Consider the following 27,562-nt stretch of genomic DNA (forward strand, 5'->3'; position numbering starts at 1 on the left):
TTGAGTAGGTAATAAGGCGACAAATGGAATATTGACATTTATTGCTAAAGGGAGAGAGTATTAAAGCTGTGAAGTATTGTTAAATTAAGTGTTGAACACACTTGGAGTATTAGTGTGTGTTTTGGTCACCTTAACTGGAGGGATGTCAGGTTGCTGGCAGTTCATGGGACATTCACTAAATTGATTCTAGAAGGGAGGTGCTTGATTTATGAAGATAGTAGTTTAGGAGAAAGTCAGGACTGCAGATGCTGGAGATCAGAGCTGAAAATGTGTTGCTGGAAAAGCGCAGCAGGTCAGGCAGCATCCAAGGAGCAGGAGAATCGACGTTTCGGGCATGAGCCCTTCTTCAGGAAGAAGGGCTCACGCCCGAAACGTTGATTCTCCTGCTCCTTGGATGCAGATTGAATAGTTTAGGCCTATACACTCTGGGGTTTGAAAGAATGAGATGAGATCTAAATGGAGGTTTACAAGATGCTGAAAGCTTTTCAAAAAGTAGATGTGGAAGGAAGTTTCCTCTTGCGGGGCAATCTAGAATACAAAGTCTAGTTTTAGGGATAAACAATAGAAAATTTAAAACAGATGAGGAGGAATTATTTCTCTCAAACCATTGTAAATCTGTGGAATTCACCCCCCAGAGTGCATTGGTTGCCTGGACATTGAGTAAATCTGACCAGGAGATAGACAGATTTTTAATTAGTAACTGGTTCAAACAGGGCTGGACAGGAAAATGAAGACTAAGATAAGATCAGCTGTGATCATACTGAATGGTAGAGTAGGCTTGAGGGCTCAATTGCCTCCTCCTGTGTCTAGTTCTTTTGATATGATGTTCTTCTATCCTCACAACCTACATCCTGTCATCTCAATGACCTTCCAATCATAATGGGTTCAGAAGTGGTGATGTTCACAAATCATTTCACAACGTTTAGGATTGTTCAGAATTCTTCAGATGCTAAAACAGTGTTCAAATGCAATAAAATATGGACATTTTCAAAGCTTGGTCTGACAAGTGAGAAGTAATGAGCAACATTTCGACCACACAAGTCACAGGCAATGACAATCTTTGACTGGAGCGAATGTAACTATTTCTCTTTGACATTTAATGGCATTACCATTCACTTCCCCCATCGTTAACATCCTGTGGGCTACTACTGACCAGAAATTGAACGAGATTAGCCCAATACTGTGGCTACAAGAGCAAATCAGAAAGTAGGAATCCTGCAGCAAGGAATTCACATCCCAATTCCTCAAGCATGGTTTATCTGCAAGGCACAAAACAGGGATGTATGGAATACTGCCTACTTGCCTAAATGAATACAGCTGGACACACCAGAAAAAAAGCCCTGCATTAGCATCCACAATGGTATCAGTAACGTGCACGATCCACAAGATGCAAAGAAATGCACCAAAATTCTACCGAGAGCACTCTTCAAATCTTCGACAACTAGATCTAGACGGACAAGGGCAGCACTTACATGGGTACACCACCAACTGCACATTCTCCTCCAAGCCACCCACCATTCTAAATTGGAATTACAACGCTATTCTATTCCTTTAGTCTAAATGAGTCATAATCCTGGAAATATCTACCTAACACCTAAACCAAATGGACGGCAGCGGTTTACTAGCACCTTCTCAAGGGCAACAGGGGATGGACAATAATGGAAATGTCAAGCCACCACAGGGAGTGAGAGAGATACAATATATTTGCACTAAAATGACGTTGTAGTGATTGCAACAAGGTCAGCCAAATGGACCTCAACATAGGAGTTCCCCAATTGGACCAGGTTAAAAGCTACAATGAGGGAGCCCTGGCTGACAGACCTAAAACAGAAGTGTTAGAGATTCTGTTCACTCAGAGCTGGCTCCGACAAAGCTGGACCAGTGACAAATACTAAGCATGTGTGACTTGGTGGCAGGACACCAATGTTTGTGGTAATATTTCAGTAGCAACGAGAGAATAAAAATGCTCCTGAAGAAATCTGCCCACAACAGCTGTCTGAATTGGGTAAGCATTTCTGGCAACATGTTATTTGGGAAGCTTGACTTGTTTGACCCTGAAAACTGGACCTAGTACATAGAAGGAACTTTTTTTTTACCCTAGGTAAATAACAATTGGGGCAGATGAAAAGCAATAAGTAATTCTCCTGACAGCTTGTGGACTGGCAGGTTTTTCAATAATCAGGATCCTAACGTTTCCTGAAGCATCCAGATACTAAAACCTTTCAACAGGTAAGATTCGGTTAAGAAATATTACAACCTCAAGCCTAATCTAATTCCGAAATGCTATCGGTTTAATTCGGCAGTTCGAGAATCACTGTCAGGATTTTTGATGAGTTAAGATGACTGGCAGAGACCTGTGACTTTTTGTTAACCCTGAATGAGATGCCAAGAGACCATTTGGTATGTGGGATTAATGACGTAGCCGTGCAAAAGCAGTGACTGGCCAAAGCCCACCTGGACTTCAAACAGCCACGGCATCTGGCTTTGTCATTAGAAAATGTGGCAAATGGAGCATATGAGCTACAGATTATGCCAATAGAAATGGATACCCTTGCCAGGCCACCTGAACTTGGGGAACACCACTTGAGTGAAGATACTTGCACAGCCTCATTCATGATATTTCCTGAACAGAAATAAGTCAGCCCACAGCAAAGCCCCAAAACAAAGTGAAGCCTTGGCCAAATGGTTAACACTTCGTTCAGGATTCACGCTGGCAAGCCACTGTAATTGGTGCTAACATGCAGACTCAAGACAGGAAGAGTCCCACTATGCCCTAATTGAGTAAGAGGGCTCAGACTGGTATACCGAAGGGTACACAACCTAGAAAGCCCACCCACATCTGGTTTGGAACAGTTAAATTGCTTAGCGACATCCAAATCAGAGCCAAATCAAATAATGATCTGGTTAAACGGTCACCTGGTTCTAAGAGAGGTTGATGCTGGCACGGCTAGATCAGTGATTGCAGAACCAGTCTTTAACAAAATTTGTTCTGGATTCCAACCTTTACTGGACATAAGACTGGACATAAGACACAATACTGGACATAAGACTCAGCTAAGCGAGAGAGACATTTTATTCTAGGGACAAGGTTTGGGGTCGGAATCACTGGAATGGCCCTGCAAGGGTAAGAGGCATAGCCGACCATGCACGTGGACTATATGAAAGCTGCTAACTTGTAAATGGTGTAGGAGCAAAACATACTTGGCACCTCAAAACAAAGACAAAGACAGTCAGAATACTAGTGTTCTCTCCTTCTGTCCAGAATGGAAGAAACCTTGGAGTCAGAGGTGGACACTGCAGATGTTGCAGCCTTGATCCCTTTACTGCCTGAAGCAAAAGATGAATTTCTTCCAAACGTTCAGGCACAACAGGTGTGCTATGGTCCGATACAGGTTATCTGTATCTGAGGCTCAGTCAGAGAAACGAGACCCGGTGTGAAAATCAGAGCTGAAAATGTGTTGCTGGAAAAGCGCAGCAGGTCAGGCAGCAGCCAAGGAACAGGAGAATTGCGTTTCGGGCATAAGCCCTTCTTCAGGAATCCTGAAGAAGGGCTTATGCCCGAAACGTCGATTCTCCTGTTCCTTGGATGCTGCCTGACTGCTGCGCTTTTCCAGCAACACATTTTCAGCTCTGATCTCCAGCATCTGCAGTCTTCACTTTCTCCCTGGTGTGAAAATCACCCAGGGGAGGTGACAAGAAAAAGAACAGGTCTATGTTGCTGGACTTAGAGGGGGAGGGATGTAGTGATTGCAAAAAAAGGTCAGCCAGGCAGACATCATTAAAAATATAAGTTCCCTGATTATGGCTGTTAATTTGGTCCAGAGAGCCCTGGCTGACAGATAGAAAGCGTTTTGAAAGTTCTGTTCACTCTGGAGAACTGGATCTGAGGAAGCCGGATCAATGTAAAGTACGATACATGCATAACAGTCAGAGGACAATAGCACAGAAAAAAGCCTTCGGCTCATCAAGTCTGCACCAGGCAAAAAGGACCTAACTACTCTAATCCAGTTTTCCACCATTTGGTTCCTAACCTTAAATGCCTTGCATCACAAGAGCGCATCTAAATGCTTCTTAAATGTTATTTTACCTCCATGTAGACAACAAGTTCCAGATTCCAATCATCCTCTGGTTGGAAAAAACTTTTCCTCACATCTCTTCTAAACTTTCTCCCCTTACCTTAAACCTACACCTTCTGACCCCTCCTGTCAAGAAGACAAGTTTCTTCCTGTCTACTCTACAAATGCCACTCATAACGCATACGTTCTAATAAAGACACACTGTTTGCTTTCATCAGTCGAGGCACCGGTAAGAAGAGCAGGGAAGTCATGTTAGAACTGTACTGAACTTTGTCATTCATTTGTACTGATAGCTAGTCATTCTGGTCCCTCTGCTATAGTAAGGATGCGACTGCACTAGAAGAGGTAGGTTCATCAGGATGTTGCCTGGGATGGAGAATCTTACATATGAAATGAGGCTAGATAAGCACAGGTTGCTTCCTTTGGAGCAGAGGTGGTTGAAGGGGGAACCTGATTGGAGGGGCATGGATGGAGTGGAAGCAGCTGTTCCTTTCATTTATTGGGAATGTGACAAGGGGGAATGATTTTAAGGAGAAAGGTTTACATCCAGAGGGCGGTGGGATGCTGGCATGCACTGCCTGGGAGGTGGGAAACCTCACAACCTTTAACAAGTACTTGGATGAGCACTTGAAATGTCATAACATTCAAGCATATGAGCCAAAAATATTGGAAAGTGGGACTAGTGTAGATTTAAACTAGCTTTTTTGTTGATATGGTCTTGATGAGCTGAAGAATCTCATCTGCACTGTATGATTCGGAGATTGCCTTGTTTCACGTGGGATAGGGAGCATTTTAATTGCATGGAACAGGCTGGAAAAATCAATCCATCATTGCCGTTCATGTTCCCAAAGCACCTCACTTTAAGCTGTTAAGTATCAATTTAAGTGAGCACCCTGCAAGACTTAAAATTGCCTGTTAAAATTTCAAACCTACAATGATACTTCAAGCATGTTGCGCCCATGTCAGAACTAAACAGTGAACTCCTCCCCCACCCCGACCCCTCTCTCTCCCCCCCCCGCGCACCTCCCCTCACCCAAGTGAACACAAACCTGGGCCTCTGTGCCTCTTTTCCATCCAAATGTAGCAATTATTTTGTGCGACACCAGTCTGAGAGTCCAGAAATGGCAGACGGACACTGCGTTCTGCACACAGCCGGGCATTGTAATTCCTGCAATGTTCAATGGCTTCCTTGTAGAACTGTTCTCCTAGTCTATACGAAGACAAGAAGCAATTTATCATTAGAGAAACATCCAAAACCACACACACAAAAGTTTACATTAGTCTAAAGCAAACATTCCCAAACTATGGTCATGACAGAGTTAAATTTGTGATTACTAGCTCAGAGGCAGCAGTAACTGCTTTTTGACAACTGCAAGACTCTTTTGAAAGAATCCCATTGTTAGAAGCCATAACATAGAAACAAGTTATAAAGAGGATTATGGTGACAGAGAATCCCTATTGCATCCCCAAAGCAATGCCCTAACCACTCGAGGTGACCTGCATGGTTTGAATTTGAGTTAAATGCACAGAGTGTGTGAAACCAGAGGTTGGGCAAGTGAGAGATCTTAAGGGTTAATCACTTGCTAAAGTCAAAATTTTTGTTTATATTTAACAACTAACTAAAATCTACTGTTTAAAGACATTATTTCTTCCTGGTTTAAATGGGGACTAACAAGCTGTCAGAGCAGATCTAATTAACGAACTAGATTAAGCGGATTTAAGTGATTTAACTGGTTTTTGAAAGAATACAAATAATTTAAATTAACCGAAATAAATATTAACAAAATATTAACATCCGGATCCCACAACAATCCATGATAACAACATCCTGTGCTAAGTATCTACAGCTTGAGGAGCTTCAATTAAGTGTCTGAGCTGAGCCACAGACATATGGTAAAGGAAGTTTCCATAAAGTAGTTACATTATTTAGGTTAGTTAAAATGGCACAAACAGGGATCAGAGACAGGGAGGTGTGACTAGGAGTCAGGCAGGTAAAGGGATTGGAGAGCATGTGGGTGGGTGGAGGAAAGGCAGTCAGCCCTTGCAATTGTCCAACGTGTTACAACACCATAAGACATAGAAGTATTTAGCCCATCAAGTCTGCTAAGCTATTCTGAGATTGTGATTAATCTCAATTGTCAACATTCTACCTTTTCCTAAAAATTTTGATTCCTTCACCTCTTCCTCAGTGATATTGATGACTGTGTTGGTGCTGCCTCGTGCTCCCGCAGGTTATCAACTTCACCAACACCTTTCACCCTGCCCTTAAATTCACCTGGATCATTTTTGATACCTCTCTCCCCTTCCTGGACCTCTCTGAAAACTGACTCACCACTGACATTCATTTCAAACCTACTAACTCTATCAACTACACCTCCTCTCACCCACCTTCCTGCAAAAGTGCCAGGCCATACTCCTAATTCCTCCACCTCTGCTGCATCTGCTGCGAGAATGAGGCGTTCTTCATCAGGACATCCCAGATATCCTCCTACTTTAGGGATCACAGTTTCCCCTTCTCAATAATTAAAAATTCCCTCAACCGTATCGCCTCCATCTCCCACACTCCTGCCCTCAAACCTCCCCCCCCCCCACCGCCCAAAAATGAGAGTCCCCTTAATCTTCATCAACCTCCAAATCTAATGCATCATCCTCTGACATTTCTACCACCTACAAATCAGAAAAACAACCACTAAAAATATATTTCCTTCCCACTCCTTTCCACTTTGTGCAGTAACCATTCACTCAGTGACTCCCTCATCAACTCTACACTCCCCACCAACTTCTCAACCAGATCCGATAGTTCTTTTACTCTTGTGGTTCTTACACATTTGATGCAACTACAACACAGCAACTTCTGTGAACAAGCAACCAAATTTTACTAAGCACAGTACAGTATAAGCTTTGGAAAAACCCTGATCATTCCTTTGCCATATTTAAGAGTTTTGTCCAGGGGTCTCTCTGGAGGAACCTTTAACATACACCCCGCAGGGTTTACGAGGTCATGTCAAACATTCTCAGTGAACAAATGACACAGTCTGTCCTTTATACAAAACTCTGAACATCACAGTTAGTACTGTCCCAAGACAACCCTCAACTATCCCCTCAGTCACATGCCACTCAAGATACAATGCAGTGACCACCCCATCTCCAGAAACAATAAAATGCAAATCATCCCTAAATGGTCAAATCTGTTGCAAATTGTTTTTTGTAACTATAAGGGAGTAGTCAAATTCCAATTGTAATGTTCTGGAGACATGTCCATTGTTGGCCTGCTACACTGTCAGATGAGGCCAAATGTAAACTGGAGGAACAACACCTGATATTCACCTGGGGAGCTTACAACCCAATGGCCTCAATATTGACTACACCAGCTTCAAATTCCTTTCATCCACAGCCTTATCCTCTATTCAGCCCTCCCCTCCCCTCCCCAACCTGACCTGACCTATCCATCTTCTCACTCACCTATCTGCTCCACTCTTCCCACTGACCAAACACAAGAAACCCACTACCTGCATCCACCTATTACCCCTCCCCAGTCCCACCTCCCTCCATTTACTTCTGGGATTCGTTCCTCCTCTCCAGTCCTGAAGAAGGATTTTGGCCTGAAACATCAATTTTCATGCTCCTTGGATGCGGTCTCACCTGCTGTGCTTTTCTAGTTTCACAAGTGCTGACTTTAGCTTCCAGCATCTGCAGTCCCTATGTCTCCAAGAGTGCGGTCAGAGTTTGAGTTGGGCTTTGGACTGTGTTTTCTGAGAGAAAGAATCTGACCGGTTGATGCTACAGTATGAAGATGTGAAAGCTCATAGCCTAACCTCCAACAAGCAGCTCATAGAAGCTCATATATTAGAAAACTAACGTTTAAGAATCTGTGCTTTCATCGGAGTGAACTGTAAACATGACACACAATCAACGATCTTTGTCTGTGGAACAACACATTGTGAAAAACCACTTAAGTAATCTGACTAGTTCTGTTATTTTCTTTTATTTATCCTTTAGGTATTTGTTATCTGTCTTTTGAGTGAATGGAACTGAAAACAAAAAGGGTTTTGGGTTTATCACACAGATCAATTTGATTTGTATGGGAATATTAAACAATACATTTTTGCACAATTAATAAATTGCTAAGTCTTTTGTTTACAGACCGGTGTCCAGAATTGATTATTCTGGGATTGGTTATTCAAAAATTCTGATTCGGAACCATTGGGGTCAATTTTGAGGGTCTAAATTTACCGTGTTACAAATACAGAACTAGCCAGGCTTATTTGTTAATCCCCCCAGCCTATTACTCTCAGGGCCTTTGTTCACTTTGGCCCCTCTCTTTTCTTTGTATATATTTAAACAGGATTTTGCTGTTCGCCTTAATATTAATTACAAGTTTAGCCTTAAAGTTTGTAGAAAAATAGTATTACAGAAATTAATTGGATTTAAAAAAAATGGACAAATTCCTTGAACCTGATGTACAGAGGAACCTCGATTATCTGAATATCAATTATCCAAAGAAGATCTCAAGGTCCTCGTAGAAACATTACATCAAAGTGATGTTTCAATGCTGATCACACCTTTTGTTTACAATGATTAAATATGAACTTGGCTCACTGAAATGCTGCCAAGAACAGTCCTGGGCATCGCTGAGAGGTCAGGCACCGTCTCCAAATGACTGACTGCCCGCCCTCTCTCGTCCCCCACACTTTCCCTGGAGTTTTACACAGGAGCGTACCCTAACCTGCCCCCCCCACCCCACCCGCCAGATAATTTCTCCAACATTAAGGTGGAACTTGTCAAAATGTTGCAGTAAAAAGGTGTGTAGGGGTGTGCGTCTGTCTGTGTGTGTGTGCGTGCTCTTTTGTGACACTCACCCCTCTTCAAAAGGCAGCGGCAGTCTTACTGTTGGTGTCCAACCCGGCTGCTCCCCCCCCCCGCCTCCCCAGTGGGAATGGGGGACAGAGGCAGATGGGGGCCGGGTTTGCATGGGTCGTGGCGGGTGGGGTGGGGGGGGGTGGAAAAGAGATGGTGAAAGGGGATGAATGGATGGATGCAGGGTTGGTGGGCAGAACAGGACTTGTGCGCTGTGTGTCTAGTCTTCTAAATGGAGTGTGGATTTAACAAGTGCTCACTGTCTCAATCCCATTTTTTGGGGGGGCGTGGGGGGGAAGCTTCAGTAATGCTGCAGGTCCCTTACACGCAAGTGCATGTGCTCAGAAATCAGCCCTGACACAAAGACAGGGAGCAAGGCAGGCAGAGTGGGGGGAAAAAAGGAAACTTCAGAAAACACCAAGCCACAGAAGAGAGGCATTGAATCAATTAACCAAATAATCAATTATCTGAACAAAATAGTGCCCGTCCAGCTCGTTCAGATAATTGGGGTTCCTCTGTAATCATTTTTTTGAAAGAGGTGGCTGTAGGGTTAGTAGATGCATTTCAAAAGTCTACAGCCTGGAATTATCGCTGCTGATTCAAAGGTGACACATGCAATTCCAAAATTAAAAACAAAGAGCAAAATGGTACTTCAACATCAGACATCCAGAAAAATGCGAGAATAGATTTCAAGACGATAAAAATATTCAATCCCAAAGGCATCCTCTTTCTGGCTTACTGCAAACTGGGTAGAGATTTTTGCCATGATGCCTCATCAGATTTTCCTCGCCAAGTAGGCAGAAAGAACAGACCTTTCTGACAAAAATAACAAGTGTCTCATCACCGCTCTTCACAGGGTAAATGTCCTTAAACAAGTTCAAATTGTGGTTCGTCATCCCAAGCCCACATTCGGAAATGATGGATAATGAGAGGAATAGGTGGTAAGGCAGCCATGTTGGTCTCTTGTCTGTTCTTTAAAGTTATGTCTACAGGAATACTGCAGCAGCAGAGAGGACAGCAACATCTATGCTTTATGATAGGCAACATCTATGCCTTATGAGGTTGTACATCAGGCTCCAAATCCGGTCATCTTCAACGCCACCAACACAGCAAACCAATCTCTTGGTAACAAAGATGATAAGTCACTAACTTTGAGACTGCAGAAAGACCATCTCCTTTAGACACACTTGCAAAGACTCTGGTATTTGATTTTGGTGACCAGAATTCACAAAACTACACTTCATGAGAACCCTTTCATCAGGCCTTCTATGGGTGTGTTTGTCCAGAATGAGCCAATCACTTGAATTGTGAACGTTTGTCCTGCTAATAACTTCTAAGAGTACATGATGAGACAGAACAAAAAAAAAGCAAGAGATGTTCCAGGTGAACACACTCTGAGGCCTAGATTAAAGGAAAAATAGCAAATCCAAAAGTTTAAAATGGTTAAATGATGTAATGATTTAATTGTTAAAATTGATGGTTTGTACAAAATTATCCATAAGAGTTAAGAAATACAAAAGGTCTTCCTTTTCAAAAAGCTTACAATGATTACCAAACCCAGAAACAAGGGCTTCAGGACCACCACTCTTACTCTACTCATAAGAAGTGCTTTACTCCACCTAAAACAGCATTTTCTATTCATCCAGTTACTTTCAAAAGGTTCATGTATTTGCAAGCTTCCAAGTTACTCTGCTTCTGCATCTCATTTAAAAGTTGTCTCACTAACTTTAATATCACCGATTAGTCTTTCTACAAAACTGCATCAGCTCAGACTAGCGTTAAAAATTATCTGCATATTCATGTTCCCCTGAAATCTCTGTCAGAACAACTTTGCTTGTTACTTACTATATTTGACTTTATACCATCCAAAAACTTTTAATTATGCCGTGTACTGGAGTCTCAAATATCCAAAACAGCAGAGATCTTAATACTGACACCTAGGGAACAGAACTGTATACTTCCTCCCAGCCTGGCAAATTACTAAATACTATCTGCTTTTTGTCCTTTGATCAATTTCATATTCTTCTGAAAGTTAATTTTCTACTTTGCAAATCAGTGCATTATGGGTCACTTTACCAAATGCCTTTTGAAAGTCACATGTACCAAAATCACACTAACCTCAACAGCTTTCTTTTCTACTTCATCAAATTCTATTTTCAGACACTATCTGACATCTTGACCTTCATTTATTAACACAAGCTTTCTCCAAAAAAATGAACAAGTTTGCAACAGATTAACATCCCTAATGGTTTCCTGTTACAAGAAACAAAAGAAGATCAACACTGGAAATCCACACTGCAAATATTTATAACCGCTGTACATTTAACTTTCATATCCTTTAGTATGTTTACCACTGAGTTCAGGTTTGGCATTTCAGTGCAGCAAAACAGACTTCTGAAGGTACCTGTGGCTTTGCTGCAGCTTTTAAGAATTTGCAAAATGACTGATCTATGCTATTAATATTTCAGGTAAGGGAAAATAACAAAATGAAATATTAAAATAGCTCAAACTGCATGGTGATTTAAACTTGTTTAAATAAATCACTGAAAAGACAAACGTTTTGCCTCTGAGGCATCAGGTCATCTGCAAGAACACCAAATTTCAAATGACTGACAATTATAGGAAAAACATAAGTGCTGATTGGGTGAATATTGCCCTGGAGAAAGCAACCAGAATATACGCACTCCATCTTTCTGATTTATTCAAAAACACTGCAAAGCTTGAACATACTTAAAACACTTTTTCCTGTATCTGAATACATGTCACTTAAAGCCAAGTGTAAAAGGAGTCACATTAGAGCTTGACTAATTATGTTAATTAGGTTGATTAGAGGTGTTATCAGGATTGTTCAGCAAATGCTTCCCAATTACTGAATTGCATCAAACAACAGACATTGTGTCTTGGTGTCACAGATTGCCGACAATGCGGAAGCAGGCCACTCAGCTAGTTGAGTATGTCATTTAAACAAAATGAATGGTTTCATTTGACATTCTAGACTTTTATTGAATTCAAACGTTTTACCGATCTGCTGTGATGGGATTTGAACATACATCTCCAGAACATTAGCCTGGGTTTCTGGATTACTTGGATGTAGTGAGGACTGTAGATGCTGGAAGTCAGTCAATAAAAAGTGGAGCTGGAAAGGCACAGCAGGCCAGGCAGCATTAGAGGTGCAGGATAGTTGACGTTTTGGGTCAGGACCTTTCATCAGGACTGGGGTGGGGGAATGGGGGGGGGGGTGGGGGAATGGCGGGGGGGGGGTGAGAAATAAATAGGGGAGGGGATTGGAGCAGGGGGAAAGTAGGTGGGATGGTGATAGGTAGATGCAGGTTGGGGGGGGGGGGGGGAGAATTACGATTGGTCAGCAGGCAAGATGGAGCAGATAGGCAAGAAAGAAGATGAACAAGTTAAGTTTGGTCAAGGAGGTGAGAGGAGGGGGAAGGTTGGGGGTGGGGAGATTTTGAAGCTTGTGAACTCTATTTAAGGCCATTGGGCTATAAGATTCTGAGGCCGAATAGGAGGGTGTTGTTCCTCCAGTATGCGTGTGGCCATATTTTGGCAGTGCAGGAGGTCCACGATGGACATGTCACCAAGGGACAGGGAGAAGTTGAAATGGCTGGCAACTGGAAGGTGGTGTTGATTGGAGCGTACAGATGCTCTGCAAAATGATCCCCAAATCTGCATTTGTTCACTCCGATGTAGAGGTGACCACATGAGGAGCAATGGGTGCAGTAGACCAGGTTGGAAGAAGGGCAGGTGAATCTCTGCCAGATTTGGAACGATTGTTTGGGGTGTTGGACAGAAGTGAGAGGGGAGTGAAGGGGCCGGTGTTGCACTTCCTATGGTTACAGCAAAAGTCGCTGGGTACGGAGGAGGGGTTGTAGGGGAGTGTGGACCTAATGAGGGAGTCACAGAGTAATAGGTCCTTACAGAAAGCAGTTAGGGATTGGGAAGAAAATATCTGTTTGGTGGTGGGGTCTGACTGTCAGTGATGAAATCGGCAGAGGGTGATAAGTTGGATTCAGAGGTTGGTGGGGTGGTATGAGAGAACCAGGGGGATTCGATCTTTATTGTGGTTGTAAAGGGGGGATGAGGGGGGTGGGGGGGGGAAGAAGAGTGTTTGAGGGCAGAGGGCAGGAAATGGGGGAGATGCAGTTGAGGGCATTATTAATAGTGTTAACATAGAACATAGAACATAGAAAAATACAGTGCAGTACAGGCCCTTCGGACCTCGATATTGCGCCGACCGAAGCCTACCTAACCTACACTAGCCCAATAACCTCCATATGCTTGTCCAATGCCCGCTTAAATGACCATAAAGAGGGAGAGTCCACCACTGCTACTGGCAGGGCATTCCATGAACTCACAACTCGCTGAGTAAAGAATCTACCCCTAACATCTGTCCTATACCTACCACCCCTTAATTTAAAGCTGTGTCCCCGAGTAACAGCTGACTTCATTAGCGGAAAAAGGTTCTCACTGTCAATCCTATCTAAACCCCTAATCATCTTGTACACCTCTATCAAATCTCCCCTAAACCTTCTTTTCTCCAATGAGAAAAGCCCCAAGTGCCTCAGCCTTTCCTCATACGATCTTCCTACCATACCAGGCAACATCCTGGTAAACCTCCTCTGCACTCGTTCCAATGCCTCCACATCCTTCCTATAATATGGCGACCAAAACTGCACACAATACTCCAGATGAGGCCGCACCAGAGTCTTATACAACTGCAACATGACCTCAGGACTCCGGAACTCAATTCCTCTCCCAATAAAGCCCAGTACACCATATGCCTTCTTCACAGCACTATTTACCTGGGTGGCAACTTTCAAAGATCTGTGTACATGGACACCAAGATCCCTCTGCTCATCCACACTACCAAGTAGTCTACCATTAGCCCAGTAATCCATCTTCTTGTTACTCCTACCAAAGTGAATGACTTCACACTTAGCTACATTGAATTCCATTTGCCACCTTACTGCCCAGCTCTGCAACTTATCTATATCCCGCTGTAACCTGCCACATCCTTCTTCGCTGTCCACAACTCCACAGACTCTCGTGTCATCCGCAAACTTGCTCACCCAGCCTTCAAGCCCCTCCTCCAGGTCATTTATAAAAATGACAAACAGCAATAGCCCCAAAACAGATCCTTGTGGAACACCGCTCGTAACTGCGCTCCAAGATGAACCTATACCATCAACTACTACCCTGTCTCCTTCCAGCCAGCCAATTCCTAATCCAAACCTCTAATGCACCCTCAATGCCATACCTCCGTAGTTTTTGCATTAGCCTGCCATGGGGTACCTTAATCGAACGCCTTGCTAAAATCCATATACACCACATCTACTGCTTTACCCTTCCTTGGTCACCTTCTCAAAGAATTCAATAAGGTTTGTGAGGCACGACCGGCCCTTCACAAAATCATGCTGACTATCCTTGATCACGTTATTCCTATCCAGATATTCACAAATCCTATCCCTTACAATTCATAACACCAGGTAATAGTCCAACTAGTTTATTTGGAAGTATGAGCTTTCAGACCACAGCACCTTTGTCAGGTGCTTGAACTTCCAAATAAACCTGTTCGACTACAACCTGGTGTTGTCTGACTTTTAACTTTGTGCACCCCAGTCCAGTACCAGCACCTCTACATCATATAGATGGGGGTACGTTTTCCCCCTTTCTTTCTTAAGTCAATGGTCATAGGAGATTAGGAGAATTTGCGGTCTTTGCAGTAGGAGGGCATTTTGGGATACCTGGAGTGAAATCTATCATCCTGGGAGCAGATGAGACAGAGATGAGGAATTGGGAGTATAGGATCTCATTTTGGCAGGTGGGTGGGTGAAGGGAGGTGTAGTCAAGGTAGCCGTGAGAGTTGGTGGGTTTGAAACGATGTCGGTGCTAAGTCGGTTATCAGAGATGGAGATGTCCAGGAAGGGGAGGGAGTCAGAGATGGTCCAAGTGAATTTGAAGTCAGGGAGAAAGGCATGGGTGAACGGGATGAATTGTTTGAGCTCCTTGTGGGAGCATGAAGCACCCCCAATAGCGTCGTCAAAGTAGCAAAGAAAAAGGTGAGGGCTGCTGCTGGTGGAAGAGGGACATATCCGAAGAGGCAGATTGGACCTACATGGGAACCCATAGCTACCCCTTTGGTCCGTAGGAAGTGGAAGGAGTCAAAGGAGAAATTACCAAGGGTGAGGACCAGTTCCGCCAAGTGAGCGAGTTTATTGGTGAAGAGGAACTGGTTGCCCTGCGGAAGAGGGAGAAGTGGAGGGCACCCTACTGCAAAAAAATGCAATCCCGTATTTCCAATTCCTCCAAATCTGCTGCATCTGCTCCCAGGAGGAGGGAATCCATTCCAGGACTGCAATTTCCCTTCTCTGTGATTAATAATGCCCTCAATTTCATCTCCTTCATTTCTTGCACTTCTGCCCTCAAACAACCTCCCTTCAAACACAATAAGGATAGAGTCCCCTGGTCCGGACATACCACCCCACCAACCTCCGAATTCAGCGGATCATCCTCTGCCATTTTCACCACCAAACAGATATTTCCTTCTCTACCCCATCTGCTTTCCAGAGGGAATATTCACTCAGTGACTCCCTCATTCGGTCCACACCCCAACCTCTCCTCCAAACCTGACATATTTCACTACGACCACAGGGTGCAACACCTGCCCCGCCACCTCCCCACTCACCCCCATCCAAAGCCGCAAACATTCATTCCAAATCCAGCAGAGATTCACCTGCCCCTCATTCAACCTAGTCTACTGTATCCATTGCTCCTAATGTGGTCTCCTCTACATCAGTGAAACCAAGTGCAGACTCTGGTTTCGCAGAGCATCTGCGCTCTATATGCTGCAATCAACACCACCTTCCAGTCGTCAGCCATTTCAATTCCACCTCCCACTCCCTTGGCAACATGTCTATCCTAGGCCTCTTCTAGTGCCAAAATACGGCCACATGCAAACTGGAGAAACAACACCCTTATATTCCACCTCGGGAGCTTACAGCCCAATGGTCTTAACATAGAGCTCACTTACATCAAACTCTCCCCACCCCCAACCTCATCCCATGTCAAAACCTTCCCTCTCCTCCCTGCCTCCTTGACTGGACCTAACTTGTCCATGTTCCTTCTCACCTATCTGCTGCCCCATCTGCACTCACCTATCACCATCTCATCGAAGTTTCCCCCAGCCCTATCCTTCTCCCTTGACTTATTTCTCAGGTTCCTTCCCCTCCCCAGTACTGATGAAGGGACACGACTCAATACGTTGACTTCCTTGTTCCTCTGATGCTGCCTGACCTGCTGTGCCTTTCCAGCTACACCTTTTAAAACAACTAACTTCCAGCATCTGCAGTCCTCACTATCTCCAAGTCAGTTAAAGCCATATTGTGAAGCCTCTTCCAAGGATATCTATCTTGAAGACGTTTTCCACCTCCCTCCATAAAGATCTCAGCGGGTCTCTCTCTCTCTCTCTCCCACTACAATTCCCAGGGATACCTCCTCTACCCTGAAGCTCTTCGACCACATCCTGAAAGAAACTGGCTACTGCAGCCACGTCTCCTTCCTCAGCGCTTGTCTACACAGCTTGCTCATCTCCCACGGACTCCAGACAACGTTCACACCAACTCAATTCGAACCAAATCTTTTTTTTTTTATTTCAAAAATATACTTTATTCATAAATGATTTGATGGTCTGTACATTGGATCATGCCATACATATGTCCATATTTACAAACACAGATTCGACTTTATTCTTGTCCTTTACAATCCTGTGCATTTTTTCAATCTTGTATATATACATATATTTGGCTGAGGCATCAGCAGAGCCCAAAAAAACGTCTGTATGGGCCCCCTGTTCTTCTTTCGGCAGGCCGATCTTACACAGTGGTCTTTCCCCACCGCGCCTTGGCGGCAGCTGCCCCAAGCTTCAGCGCGTCCCTCAACACGTAGTCTTGGACCTTGGAATGTGCCAGTCTGCAACACTCGGTCGGGGTCAACTCCTTCAGCTGGAAGATCAACAGGTTTCGGATCGCCCAGAGAGCGTCCTTCACCGAGTTGATGATCCTCCAGGCGCAGTTAATGTTCGTCTCGGTGTGAGTCCCGGGGAAAAGGCCGTAGAGCACGGAGTCCCGCGTCACGGCGCTGCTCGGGACGAACCTCGACAAGCACCACTGCATTCCTCTCCAGACTTCCTCTGCATAGGCACATTCCAGAAGGAGGTGTGTGACAGTCTCGTCCCCCCCGCAGCCACTTCGAGGGCAGCGTGCGGTGCGGCAGAGAGTCCGGGCGTGCATAAAGGATCTCACAGGCAGAGCCCTTCTCACCACCAGCCAAGCCACGTCTTGGTGCTTGTTGGAAAGTTCTGGCGATGAGGCATTCTGCCAAATGGCTTTGACAGTCTGCTCAGGGAACCGCTCGACAGGATCCGCCCTCTCCTTTTCCCGAAGGGTCTCAAGGACGCTACGTGCTGACCACTTCCTGATGGACTTGTGGTCAAAGGTGTTTTTCCTCATAAATATCTCCACGAAGGACAGGTGATACGGAACGGTCCAACTACTCGGAGCGTTCCGCGGCAGCGAGGCCAGGCCCATCCTTCGCAACACCGGGGACAGGTAGAACCTCAGTACGTAGTGACACTTGGTGTTTGCGTACCGGGGATCCACGCACAGCTTGATGCAGCCACACACAAAGGTGGCCATCAGGGTGAGGGTGGCATTGGGCGTGTTTTTTCCCCCATTGCACCGGTCTTTGTACATTGAGTCTCTTCGGACCCGGTCCATCTTTGATCTCCAAATGAATTGGAAGATGGCCCGGGTGACTGCGGCGGCACAGGTCCTGGGGATAGGCCAGACCTGTGCCACATATAGCAATACTGAGAGTATCTCACACCTGATGACCAGGTTTTTTCCCGCGATGGAGAGCGACCGTTGCCCCCATCTGCCTAGTTTCTGTCTCATCTTCCTGATCCGCTCCTCCCAGGTCTTGGCGCACGCCCCAGCCCCCCCGAACCAAATACCCAACATAACTGTTACCGACAGTACCTTCAGAAACGGTACCCCTATGGATCCTCAGCAGCATACTTGCAGCTATGTAGTAACAACTCCTCTCACTACAGTTAGCCACACCCCAGCTCTCTCTCCCAGACCTATAAAGGACTTAGAGTCAGAGAGATGTACAGCATGGAAACAGACCCTTTGGTCCAACCTGTCCATGTCAACCAGATATCCCAACCCAATCTAGTCCCACCTGCAGCACCCGGCCCATATCCCTCCAATCCCTTCCTATTCATGTACATATCCAAATGACTCTTAAATGTTGTAATTGTACCAGCCTCCACCACTTCCTCTGGCAGCTCATTCCATACACATACCATCCTCTGCGTGAAAACACTGCCCCTTGGGTCTCTTTTATATCTTTCCCCTCTCAGCCTAAACCTCTAGTTCTGGACTCCCCGACCCCAGGGAAAAGACTGTCTATTTATCCTATCCATGACCCTAATAATTTCGTAAATCTCTATAAGGTCACCCCTCAGCCTCCGACGCTCCAAGGAAAACAGCCCCAGCCTGTTCAGCCTCTCCCTGTAGCTCAGATCTTCCAACCCTGGCAATATCCTTGTAAATCTTTTCTGAACCCTTTCAAGTTTCACAACATCTTTCCGATAGGAAGGAGACCAGAATTGCACGCAATATTCCAACAGTGGCCTAACCAATGTCCTGTACAGCCGCAACATGACCTCCCAACTCCTGTACTCAATACTCTGACCAATAAAAGGAAAGCATACCAAATGCCTTCTTCACTATCCTATCTACCTGCGACTCCACTTTCAAGGAACTATGAACCTGCACTCCAAGGTCTCTTTGTTCAGCAACACTCCCTAGGACCTTACCATTAAGTGTATAAGTCCTGCTAAGATTTGCTTTCCCAAAATGCAGCACCTCGCACTTATCTGAATTAAACTCCACCTGCCACTTCTCAGCCCATTAGCCCATCTGGTCCAGATCCTTTTGTAATCTGAAGTAACCCTCTTCGCTGTCCACGACACCCCCAACTTCGGTGTCAACTGCAAACTTACTAACTGTACCTCTTATGCTTGCATCCAAATCATTTATGTAAATGACAAAAAGTAGAGGGCCTAGCACGAATCCTTGTGGCACTCCACTGGTCACAGGCCTCCAGTCTGAAAAAAAACCCTCCACCACCAACCTCTGTCTTCTACCTTTGAGCCAGTTCTGTATCCAAATGGCTAATTCTCCCTGTATTCCATGAGGTCTAACCTTGCTAATCAGTCTCCCATGGGGAACCTTGTCGAATGCCTTACTGAAGTCCATATAGATCACATCTACTGCTCTACCCTCAATCTTCTTTGTTACTTCTTCAAAAAACTCAATCAAGTTTGAGAGATACGATTTCCCACGCACAAAGCCATGTTGACTATCCCAAATCAGTCCTTGCCTTTCCAAATACATGTACATCCTGTCCCTCAGGATTCCCTCCAACAACTTGCCCACCACTGAGGTCAGGCTCACCGGTCTATAGTTCCCTGGCTTATCTTTACCGCCCTTCTTAAACAGTGGCACCACTTTTGCCGACCTCCAGTCTTCCGGCACCTCACCTGTGACTATCGATGATACAAATATCTCAGCAAGAGACCCAGCAATCGCTTCTCTAGCTGCCCACAGTTCTCCGGTACACTTGATCAGGTCCTGGGGATTTATCCACTTTTAACTGTTTCAAGACATCCAGCACTTCCTGCTCTATAATCTGGATATTTTGCAAGATGTCACCATCTATTTCCCTACAGTCTATATCTTCCATATCCTTTTCCACAGTAAATACGGATGCAAAATATTCATTTAGTATCTCCCTCATTTTCTGTGGCTCCACACAAAGGCCGCCTTGTTGATCTTTTGTCCTTAATATATTTGTAAAAACCCTTTGGATTCTCCTTAATTCTATTTACCAAAGCTATCTCATGTCCCCGTTTTGCCCTCCTGATTTCCCTCTTAAGTATACTCCTACTTTCTTTATACTCTAAGGATTCACTCGATCTATCCTGTCTACATCTGACATATGCTTCCTTCTTTTTCTTAACCAAACCCTCAATTTCTTTAGTTATCCAGCATTCCCTTTCATCCTGACAGGAATATACTTTCTCTGGATTCTTGTTATCTCATTTCTGAAGGCTTCCCATTTTCCAGCTGTCCCTTTACCTGCGAACATCTGCCTCCAACCAGCTGTCAAAAGTTCTTGCCTAATACTGTCAAAATTGGCCTTTCTCCAATTTAGAACTTCAACTTTTAGATCTGGTCTATCCTTTTCCATCACTATTTTAAAACAAATAGAATTATGGTCACTGGCCCCAAAGATGCTCCCCCACTGACACCTCAATTACCTGCCCTGCCTTATTTCCCAAGAGTAGGTCAAGTTTTGCACCTTCTCTAGTAGGTACATCCATATACTGAATCAGAAAATTGTCTTGTACGCACTTAAGAAATTCCTCTCCATCTAAACCTTTAACACTATGGCAGTTCTAGTCGATGTTTGGAAAGTTAAAATCTCTCCCATAACTACCCTATTATTCTTACAGATAGCTGAGATCTCCTTACAAGTTTGTTTCTCAATTTCCCTCTGACTATTAGGGGGTCTATAATACAATCCCAATAAGGTGATCATCCCTTTCTTATTTCTCAGTTCCACCCAAATAACTTCCCTGGATGTATTTCTGGGAATATCCTCCCTCAGCACAGCTGTAATCAAAATGCAGCTTAACAAAAATGCCATTCCCCCTCCTCTCTTGCCTCCCTTTCTATCCTTCCTGTAGCATTTGTATCCTGGAACATTAAGCTGCCAGACCTGCCCATCCCTGAGCCATGTTTCTGTAATTGCTATGATATCCCAGTCCCATGTTCCTACCTCTGCCCTGAGTCCATCTGCCTTCCCTGTTAGGCCCCTTCCATTGAAATAAATGCAGTTTAATTTATTAGTCCCACCTTGTCCCCTGCCTGCCCTGACTGTTTGACTCACTTCTGTTCTCAGCTGTACCCGTCTCAGATCGATCTCTTTCCTCACTATCTCCCTGGGTCCCACCCCCCCACCTTACTAGTTTAAATCCTCCCAAGCAGTTCTAGCAAATTTCTGCCTAACTCTCTGTAATCTCCCTTCAGAGTCTCAACCTTTTCCCTTCCAATGTCGTTGGTTCCAAGGTGGACAATGACCTCCTGCTGGCCCCTCTCCCCCGTGAGAACATTCTGCACCCTGAGACATCCTTGATCCTGGCACCAGGGAAACACCACATCATTCTGCTTTTTCTCTGCTGGCCACAGTTACGCCTGTCTGTACCTCAGACGACAGAATCTCCTAACACCATTGATCTCTTGGACGCCAACGTACCCGTCGTTGCATTAGAACCAGTCTCAATACCAGAAACTTGGCTGTTCGACTTCTACTGTACCTCATTCTTAGAAGGATCCACACTCTCAACATACGGGGCGGAAGAAAAAAAAGTAAGTATGCCAAACTCTCTCCTACTCGCCTCACTTCCCGATAGACCTCTTCAACCACTCTGGGAATCTAACCGTATCCCCGACCACCTCCTGAATCCACCTGGGCCATTAATAATGCAGTTGCTCCAGCTGCTTCCATGGACACCAGCGATGACATCATTTCCACTGACGCCGCTGATCATGTGATGACCGTTGATGCCCACTTGACCCTTTCCCAACACATAGCTACTCCAGAAGTAGTCTCTACCCCCATTCCCAACTCCAGCTTAACACTCAGTCCCTGATAGATATACGTCATCCCCCAACCCCCTGCCAGACATCCCCATTACTGAGGGCAAATGGTCAGTCCTCAAAAGGTCTCACATTCATTCCCCTGCGCCACGTCAACGAATTTCACACAAGCCACAATGTCAAACTCTTTATCCACTGCCTCCACCTACATTCCTCCTTCTTCAAACATGAATCCCACTCATCTTCTGTCGACCCTTTTTCCACCTCCAATAAAGGCCATCCTTCCTGGACACCACGTCCCTGGCCTCCTATCCTCCTTCGATTTCTTCTTCTTCACCAACTGCTATTGTGACACCAATCGCTTGAATCTCTCCACCCCTCTGACCAACTCCAACCTCTCCCCATGACAGCCCTCTGCTCCAATCCCAACTCAACTATCAAACTCACTGACAAAGGGAGGCATGGTGGTAGTATGGCTTACTGACCTCTATCACTACTGCCAGACAGCAAATCTGACATGTCTTCCCCCTTGATCATGACCCCACCTCATTACCAAACTATCAATGGGCGGTGTAGGATTGAGGAATTATCTCCTACTCAAAATCCATAAACCCAATCACCCCAGTGGACCCATTGTCTCCTTCTGCTTCTGCCCCGCTAAACTCAGCTCCGCTTATCTCAACTCCCGTCCTCTCCCCTTGGTCCAGGAAATCCCCACTTACATTCGGGTGATCACGCATGCCCTCCACCTTCTCAAAGACTTTTCAATTCCCTGGCCCTCAACACCCTACCTTCATGATGGGCACTCAGTCTCTCTACACTTATCTCTCATGAGGGTTTAAATGTCCTCAGTTTCTCCTTCTCCTGTAGGGCCAATCCGTTACCCTCCACTGACATTCTCACTCACTTGGCTGAACTGGTCCTCACTCTCAATTTCTCCTTTGACTCCTCCCATTTCCTACAGACCAAAAAGGTGGGTATAGGCACCCACATTAACACCTGCCTCTTTGTAGGCTATGTGAAACAGTCCCTCTTCTACAGCGACACCAGCACCACCCCTCACCTTTTTCTCCGCTATACTGATCACTGCAATGGCAGTCATGCTCCCATGAAGAACTCATACCATTCAACAATTTCAACTACGCCACCCACCCAAACCTGAAATGCGCCTGGACCATCTCTGACACCTCCCTCCCCTTAACAACATCCATTTCAAACCCACCGACTCCCAGAGCTACCTCGACTACACCTCCCCTCACCCACTCTCCTGCAAAAACATGATCCATTTTTTCCAGATGATTTATCTACCTTCAGACAACACCTTAGGTGATTGTTACTACACTCACATCTGCCCCTCACTGTCTTTAAGTTCTGATAGGCTACTAGAACGTAATTTGTGACTTTGACAAAAGGTAAACTCCTCTTCCTCATTCTATCTGTACCCTCTGACAGCTGATCGCACCATCCTCTCCCAACACCTCTTCAGTATTATCCAGCTAGGAACTTTTCTCACTTGGTTTCATTCTTATTAATCTTATTGTAATAAAGAATTGCCTGTAATGGCTTCTCTTTTTAATCCTATACAGTTACTTCTAGTGACCCAAAAAAAAGATTTCCACATGCAGACCAATGGTGGTACCATCCAAAAACTTGGGAATTTTCCAATAATACCTCACCGCCATCTCTTTGGTTGAATAATTAGACTATTTTATCTGAAATCCAAAACTGATAGCAAAAAAGCTTTCCCTAATTAAATATGGGAAAAACTGATGCCATTGTTCTCAATCCCAACTACAAACTCCACTCCCTTGTAACTATTAAATATGCATTTTCTTGGGGGAAGGTATGAAAGGATAGATGAAGAGAAACCATTTCCCTAGGCTGGAGTGTCCAAAATTAAGTGATCATAGCCTCAGGATTAAAAAGACGGTTGCTCATTTGGGTCTGAGATGAAGAAACAATTCTTCACCAAAATACACCTTTGTAATTGTTCAGCACAGAGGACTGTGGATGGTCAGCTATTGAAGACAAATTTGGTAAAAGAAAAAAAAAGGAATTAATATCTCGGGTTGAGATGGAGAAAAAGATAGATCAGCCATGACCATACTGAATGACAGACAAGGCCGTGGCTTTGTTTTGTTATGGAGCCCCAAGATCTATCAGTATGACAATGCTTGATTGTACTGCTCTGACTTGTTGAGTCGGAAATGTTTGGCACTTTCTACACTTCCCTATGGAGTAGAATTTTTCCACTATTCCACAGCACATCTCATTCTCCTGTTGATGCTAAAGTAAATAAAGGCAGCCTATAAATAAAACATTCCATTGAGCCTATGCATCACCTCTATTTAACACCCAGACCTTCCACTCATTTAGCAAGAGACACAAGACAATTCATTCATGCCAGACATAGAAAAGAATGAGAAGCTAGTGAGAACTGCCTCTTCACTGCAATTAGTAGTTGGAAAGTATGGAAAAAGAACACAAACTGTATAGGCCTGTTTCACTTGTTGTTAGTGACCACAACTCAATGTCCATCTCAATTCACAATACAAGGCAACCCCTGTATCTGCAGAATCATTTTCCGTGGTTTCACTTTCCTGCGGTTTACCACGGCCCATATAAAAGGTAACGTTCCAGAAGACTGCTAGGAAGGTACGTTTTCCATTTAAATCAATGGGTTCACTCCTATCCACTGTTTCGGGCTTCCGCGGTAGGTCCTGGAATGTATCCCCCTCAGGTACAGGGGAACTACTGTAGTCAGTCAGTCACTCACACAAAACTTTCATACCTTGACATACACCAGGCAAACATGCAAAATCAAAATTTTAATGGCCGAACAGACACTTGGAGACTGGGCTAAAGGCAGAATGAAGTGATCCAAAGGGTAATAAGCCAGAAGCTATGCCATAAGTAAAATTTGGAGTTTTTCCACAGATTTTGCGCAGCCATAGTAATGAAAATATAGAATACAAACTAGTCAGCCAAAAGACTTTGCAACTCTTACTGTAGAACAGGTCATAAAAGTATTACATTTCCAATTTATACCATTTTTCCAAAGAAATGACTGTGCAAAAGTTGAAGAATGGGTACATCATTAATATTACCCCTTACTGGACCAGTTTGGCAATGGCCTAGTGGGAAGTATCTTTAAGTGATCTTCCAATTATAAAATAATAAATCATTGAGATGGTCAAGACAGTCAACACTAACTACACAAACACGACATCTATTACAAACTGCATATTCTATTCAAGTGTCAGAGTCCTACAGCACAGAGACAGGTCCTTTGGTCAAAACTGATCCATGCTGACAAAAACGTCCATCAACGCTAACCCCATTTCCCTGCACTTGGCCCATATCCTTCTAAAACTTTCCATGCATTTGTCCAACTGCCTTTTAAATATTTTCAATGTACCCACCTCAACCACTTCCACTGGCAGCTCATTCCACACGTTTACCCTCGGTGTAAAAACGTTTCCCCTCAGGTTGCCTTTTATTCTTTCCCTTCTAACTTTAAAGGCCCTCTAGTCCTTGATTCCCCAACCCTGGGAAAGAGACTGAGTGCATTCACCCTATCCATGCCTCTCACGATCTTATACACTTCTATAAGGTCCCTTCTTAGTCTCCTACGATCTGAAGAAAAGAGCCCTAGTTTGTCCAACCTCTCCCTATAACTCAGGTCATTAAAGCCTGGCAACATCCTTGTAAATTTCTTCTGCACTTTTTCCAGTTTAGTAACGATGGTGTGGAGGTGCTAGTGTTGGACTGGGGTGGACAAAGTTAAGGCAGCATCCGAGGAGCAGTACTGCTCCTCAGATGCTGCCTGAACTGCTGTGCTTTTCCAGCACCACTCTAATCTAGACTCTGGTTTCCAGAATCTGCAGTCATTGTTTTTACCTGGACAAAGTTAAAAATCACAACACCAGGTTATAGTTCAACAGGTTTACTTAGAAGTACTGGCTTTCAGAGCACTGCTCCTTCGTCAGATAGCTGTGGAGCAGGATCATAAGAGACAGAATTTATAGCCAAAGATCTCGGTATCATGCAACTGAAACGATATACAGTAGCCCCACTGTAGCCGCAGGGGGTAAGTTCCAGGACCTACCGCGGAAGCCTGATTCCACAGATAGGAGCAAACCCATTCATTTAAATGGGAAACGTAGCTTCCCAACAGCCTCCTGGTCCCTGGTTCCCTATACTGTGTTCGGGTCATGGTGATCCACGGGTAACTGAAACCACGGAAAATAATTCTGTGGAAATGGGCGTTGCCCTGCATTGAACAAATCTCTTTTCCTATAAATTCTGTGTATAATGATCCTGCTCCACAGCTACCTGATGAAGCAGCAGCAATCAGAATGCTAGTACTTCCAAATAAACCTGTTGGACTGTAACCTGGTGTTGTGAGATTTTTAATTCAGTTAATAACATCCTTCCTATACCAAGCTGACCAAAACTGAACACAATACTCCAAGTGCGGCCTCAATGTTCTCTACAACTGTAACATAACTTTCCAATTTCTATACTCAATGCCCTAACTGATGAAGGCCAGTACACTAAAAGCCTTCTTCACTCTCCTGTCTACCTGTGACTCCACTTTCAAAGAACTGCGTACAATAACTCCAATGTTGTTCTGATCCACTACACTCCTTAAGGCTCTACCATTCACCACAAAGTTCCTGTCTAGATTTTACCATCCAAAATGCAAGATCTTATACTTATCTATATTAAATTCCATTTGCCATTTCTCAGCCCACTTCCCCAGCTGATCAAAATCCTGCTGCAACTTCTGATAAATCTTCTTCACTGTCCACAATACTGCCTATTTTAGTGTCATCTGCAAACTTACTAATCATGCCTTGTACATTCTCATCCAAATCATTGATTATAGATAACAAACAGCAATGGGCCCAGCACTGTCTCTTGAGACACTCCACTAGTCACAGGCCTCCAGTCTGACAAGCATCCTTCCACTATTACCCTCTGCCTCCTACCAACAAGCCAACTGTTTAACCAATTTGCCAGCTCCCCTTGGATTCCATGTAATCTAGCCTACTATGTGGAACCTTATCAAAGGCTTTACTGAAATCCACATGGACAATGTCTACTGCCCGGTCCTCAACAACCTTCTTGGTCACGTCAAAGAATTTTAAAAAATTTGTGAGGCATGATTTCCCACTCAAAGCCATGCTGACTATTCCTAATCAAACCCGGTCTTTCCAAATGCATGTCCATCTTTCAGAATCTTGTTAGGCTTACTGACCTTTTGTTTTAAATAGAATTTAAATAGGGTGGCATGGTGGCACCCTCAGGCAACTGTCTATGTGGAGTTTGCACATTGTCCCCGTGTCTGCGTGGGTTTCCTCTGGGAGCTCTGGTTTTCTCCCACAGTCCAAAGATGTGCAGGTTAGGTAAAGTGATTGTGCTAAATTTCCCATAGTGTTAGGTGCATTAGTCAGGGGAAATGTAGAGTAATAGGGTAAGGGAACGGGTCTAGGTGGGTTACTCTTCTGAGGATTGATGTGGACTTGTTGGGCCTAATGGCCTGTTTCCACACTTTTCTAAAGAGATTCTATAGATTAGATTAGATTAGTGTGGAAACAGGCCCCTCGGCCCAACAAGTCCACACTGACCCTCTGAAGAGCAACCCACCCAGACCCTTTCCCCTACATTTACCCCTTCACCTAACACTATGGGCAATTTAGCATGGTCAATTCACCTAACCTGCACGTTTTATTTGGACTGTGGGAGGAAACCAGAGCACCCAAGGAAACCCACGCAGACACTGGGAGAATGTGCAAACTCCACACAGACAATTGCTTGAGGCGGGAATCCCAGGCTCCCAGGCACTGTGAGGCAGTGCTAACCACTGAGCCACCATGCCCCCTG

At 44.5% G+C, this 27,562-nt stretch overlaps 1 protein-coding gene across 6 annotated transcripts in view; it reads right to left on the bottom strand.

The window, feature by feature from the left end:
* dpf3 (double PHD fingers 3) overlaps positions 1-27,562 on the bottom strand; it is a 138,991-nt gene that overhangs the window by 78,544 nt on the left and 32,885 nt on the right. For all 6 annotated transcript variants that reach the window (XR_011960527.1, XR_011960526.1, XM_072569491.1 and 3 more), the window contains exon 2: positions 5,126-5,286. Coding sequence is in view for 4 of the 6 variants with exons in the window: in XM_072569491.1 (XP_072425592.1) it covers positions 5,126-5,286 (161 nt within the window). In the remaining 2 variants the exon portion in view is untranslated. The remainder of the gene's footprint in view (positions 1-5,125; positions 5,287-27,562) is intronic.

Source organism: Chiloscyllium punctatum, chromosome 4, assembly GCF_047496795.1.
Source record: "Chiloscyllium punctatum isolate Juve2018m chromosome 4, sChiPun1.3, whole genome shotgun sequence".
NCBI classification, from domain to species: domain Eukaryota; kingdom Metazoa; phylum Chordata; class Chondrichthyes; order Orectolobiformes; family Hemiscylliidae; genus Chiloscyllium; species Chiloscyllium punctatum.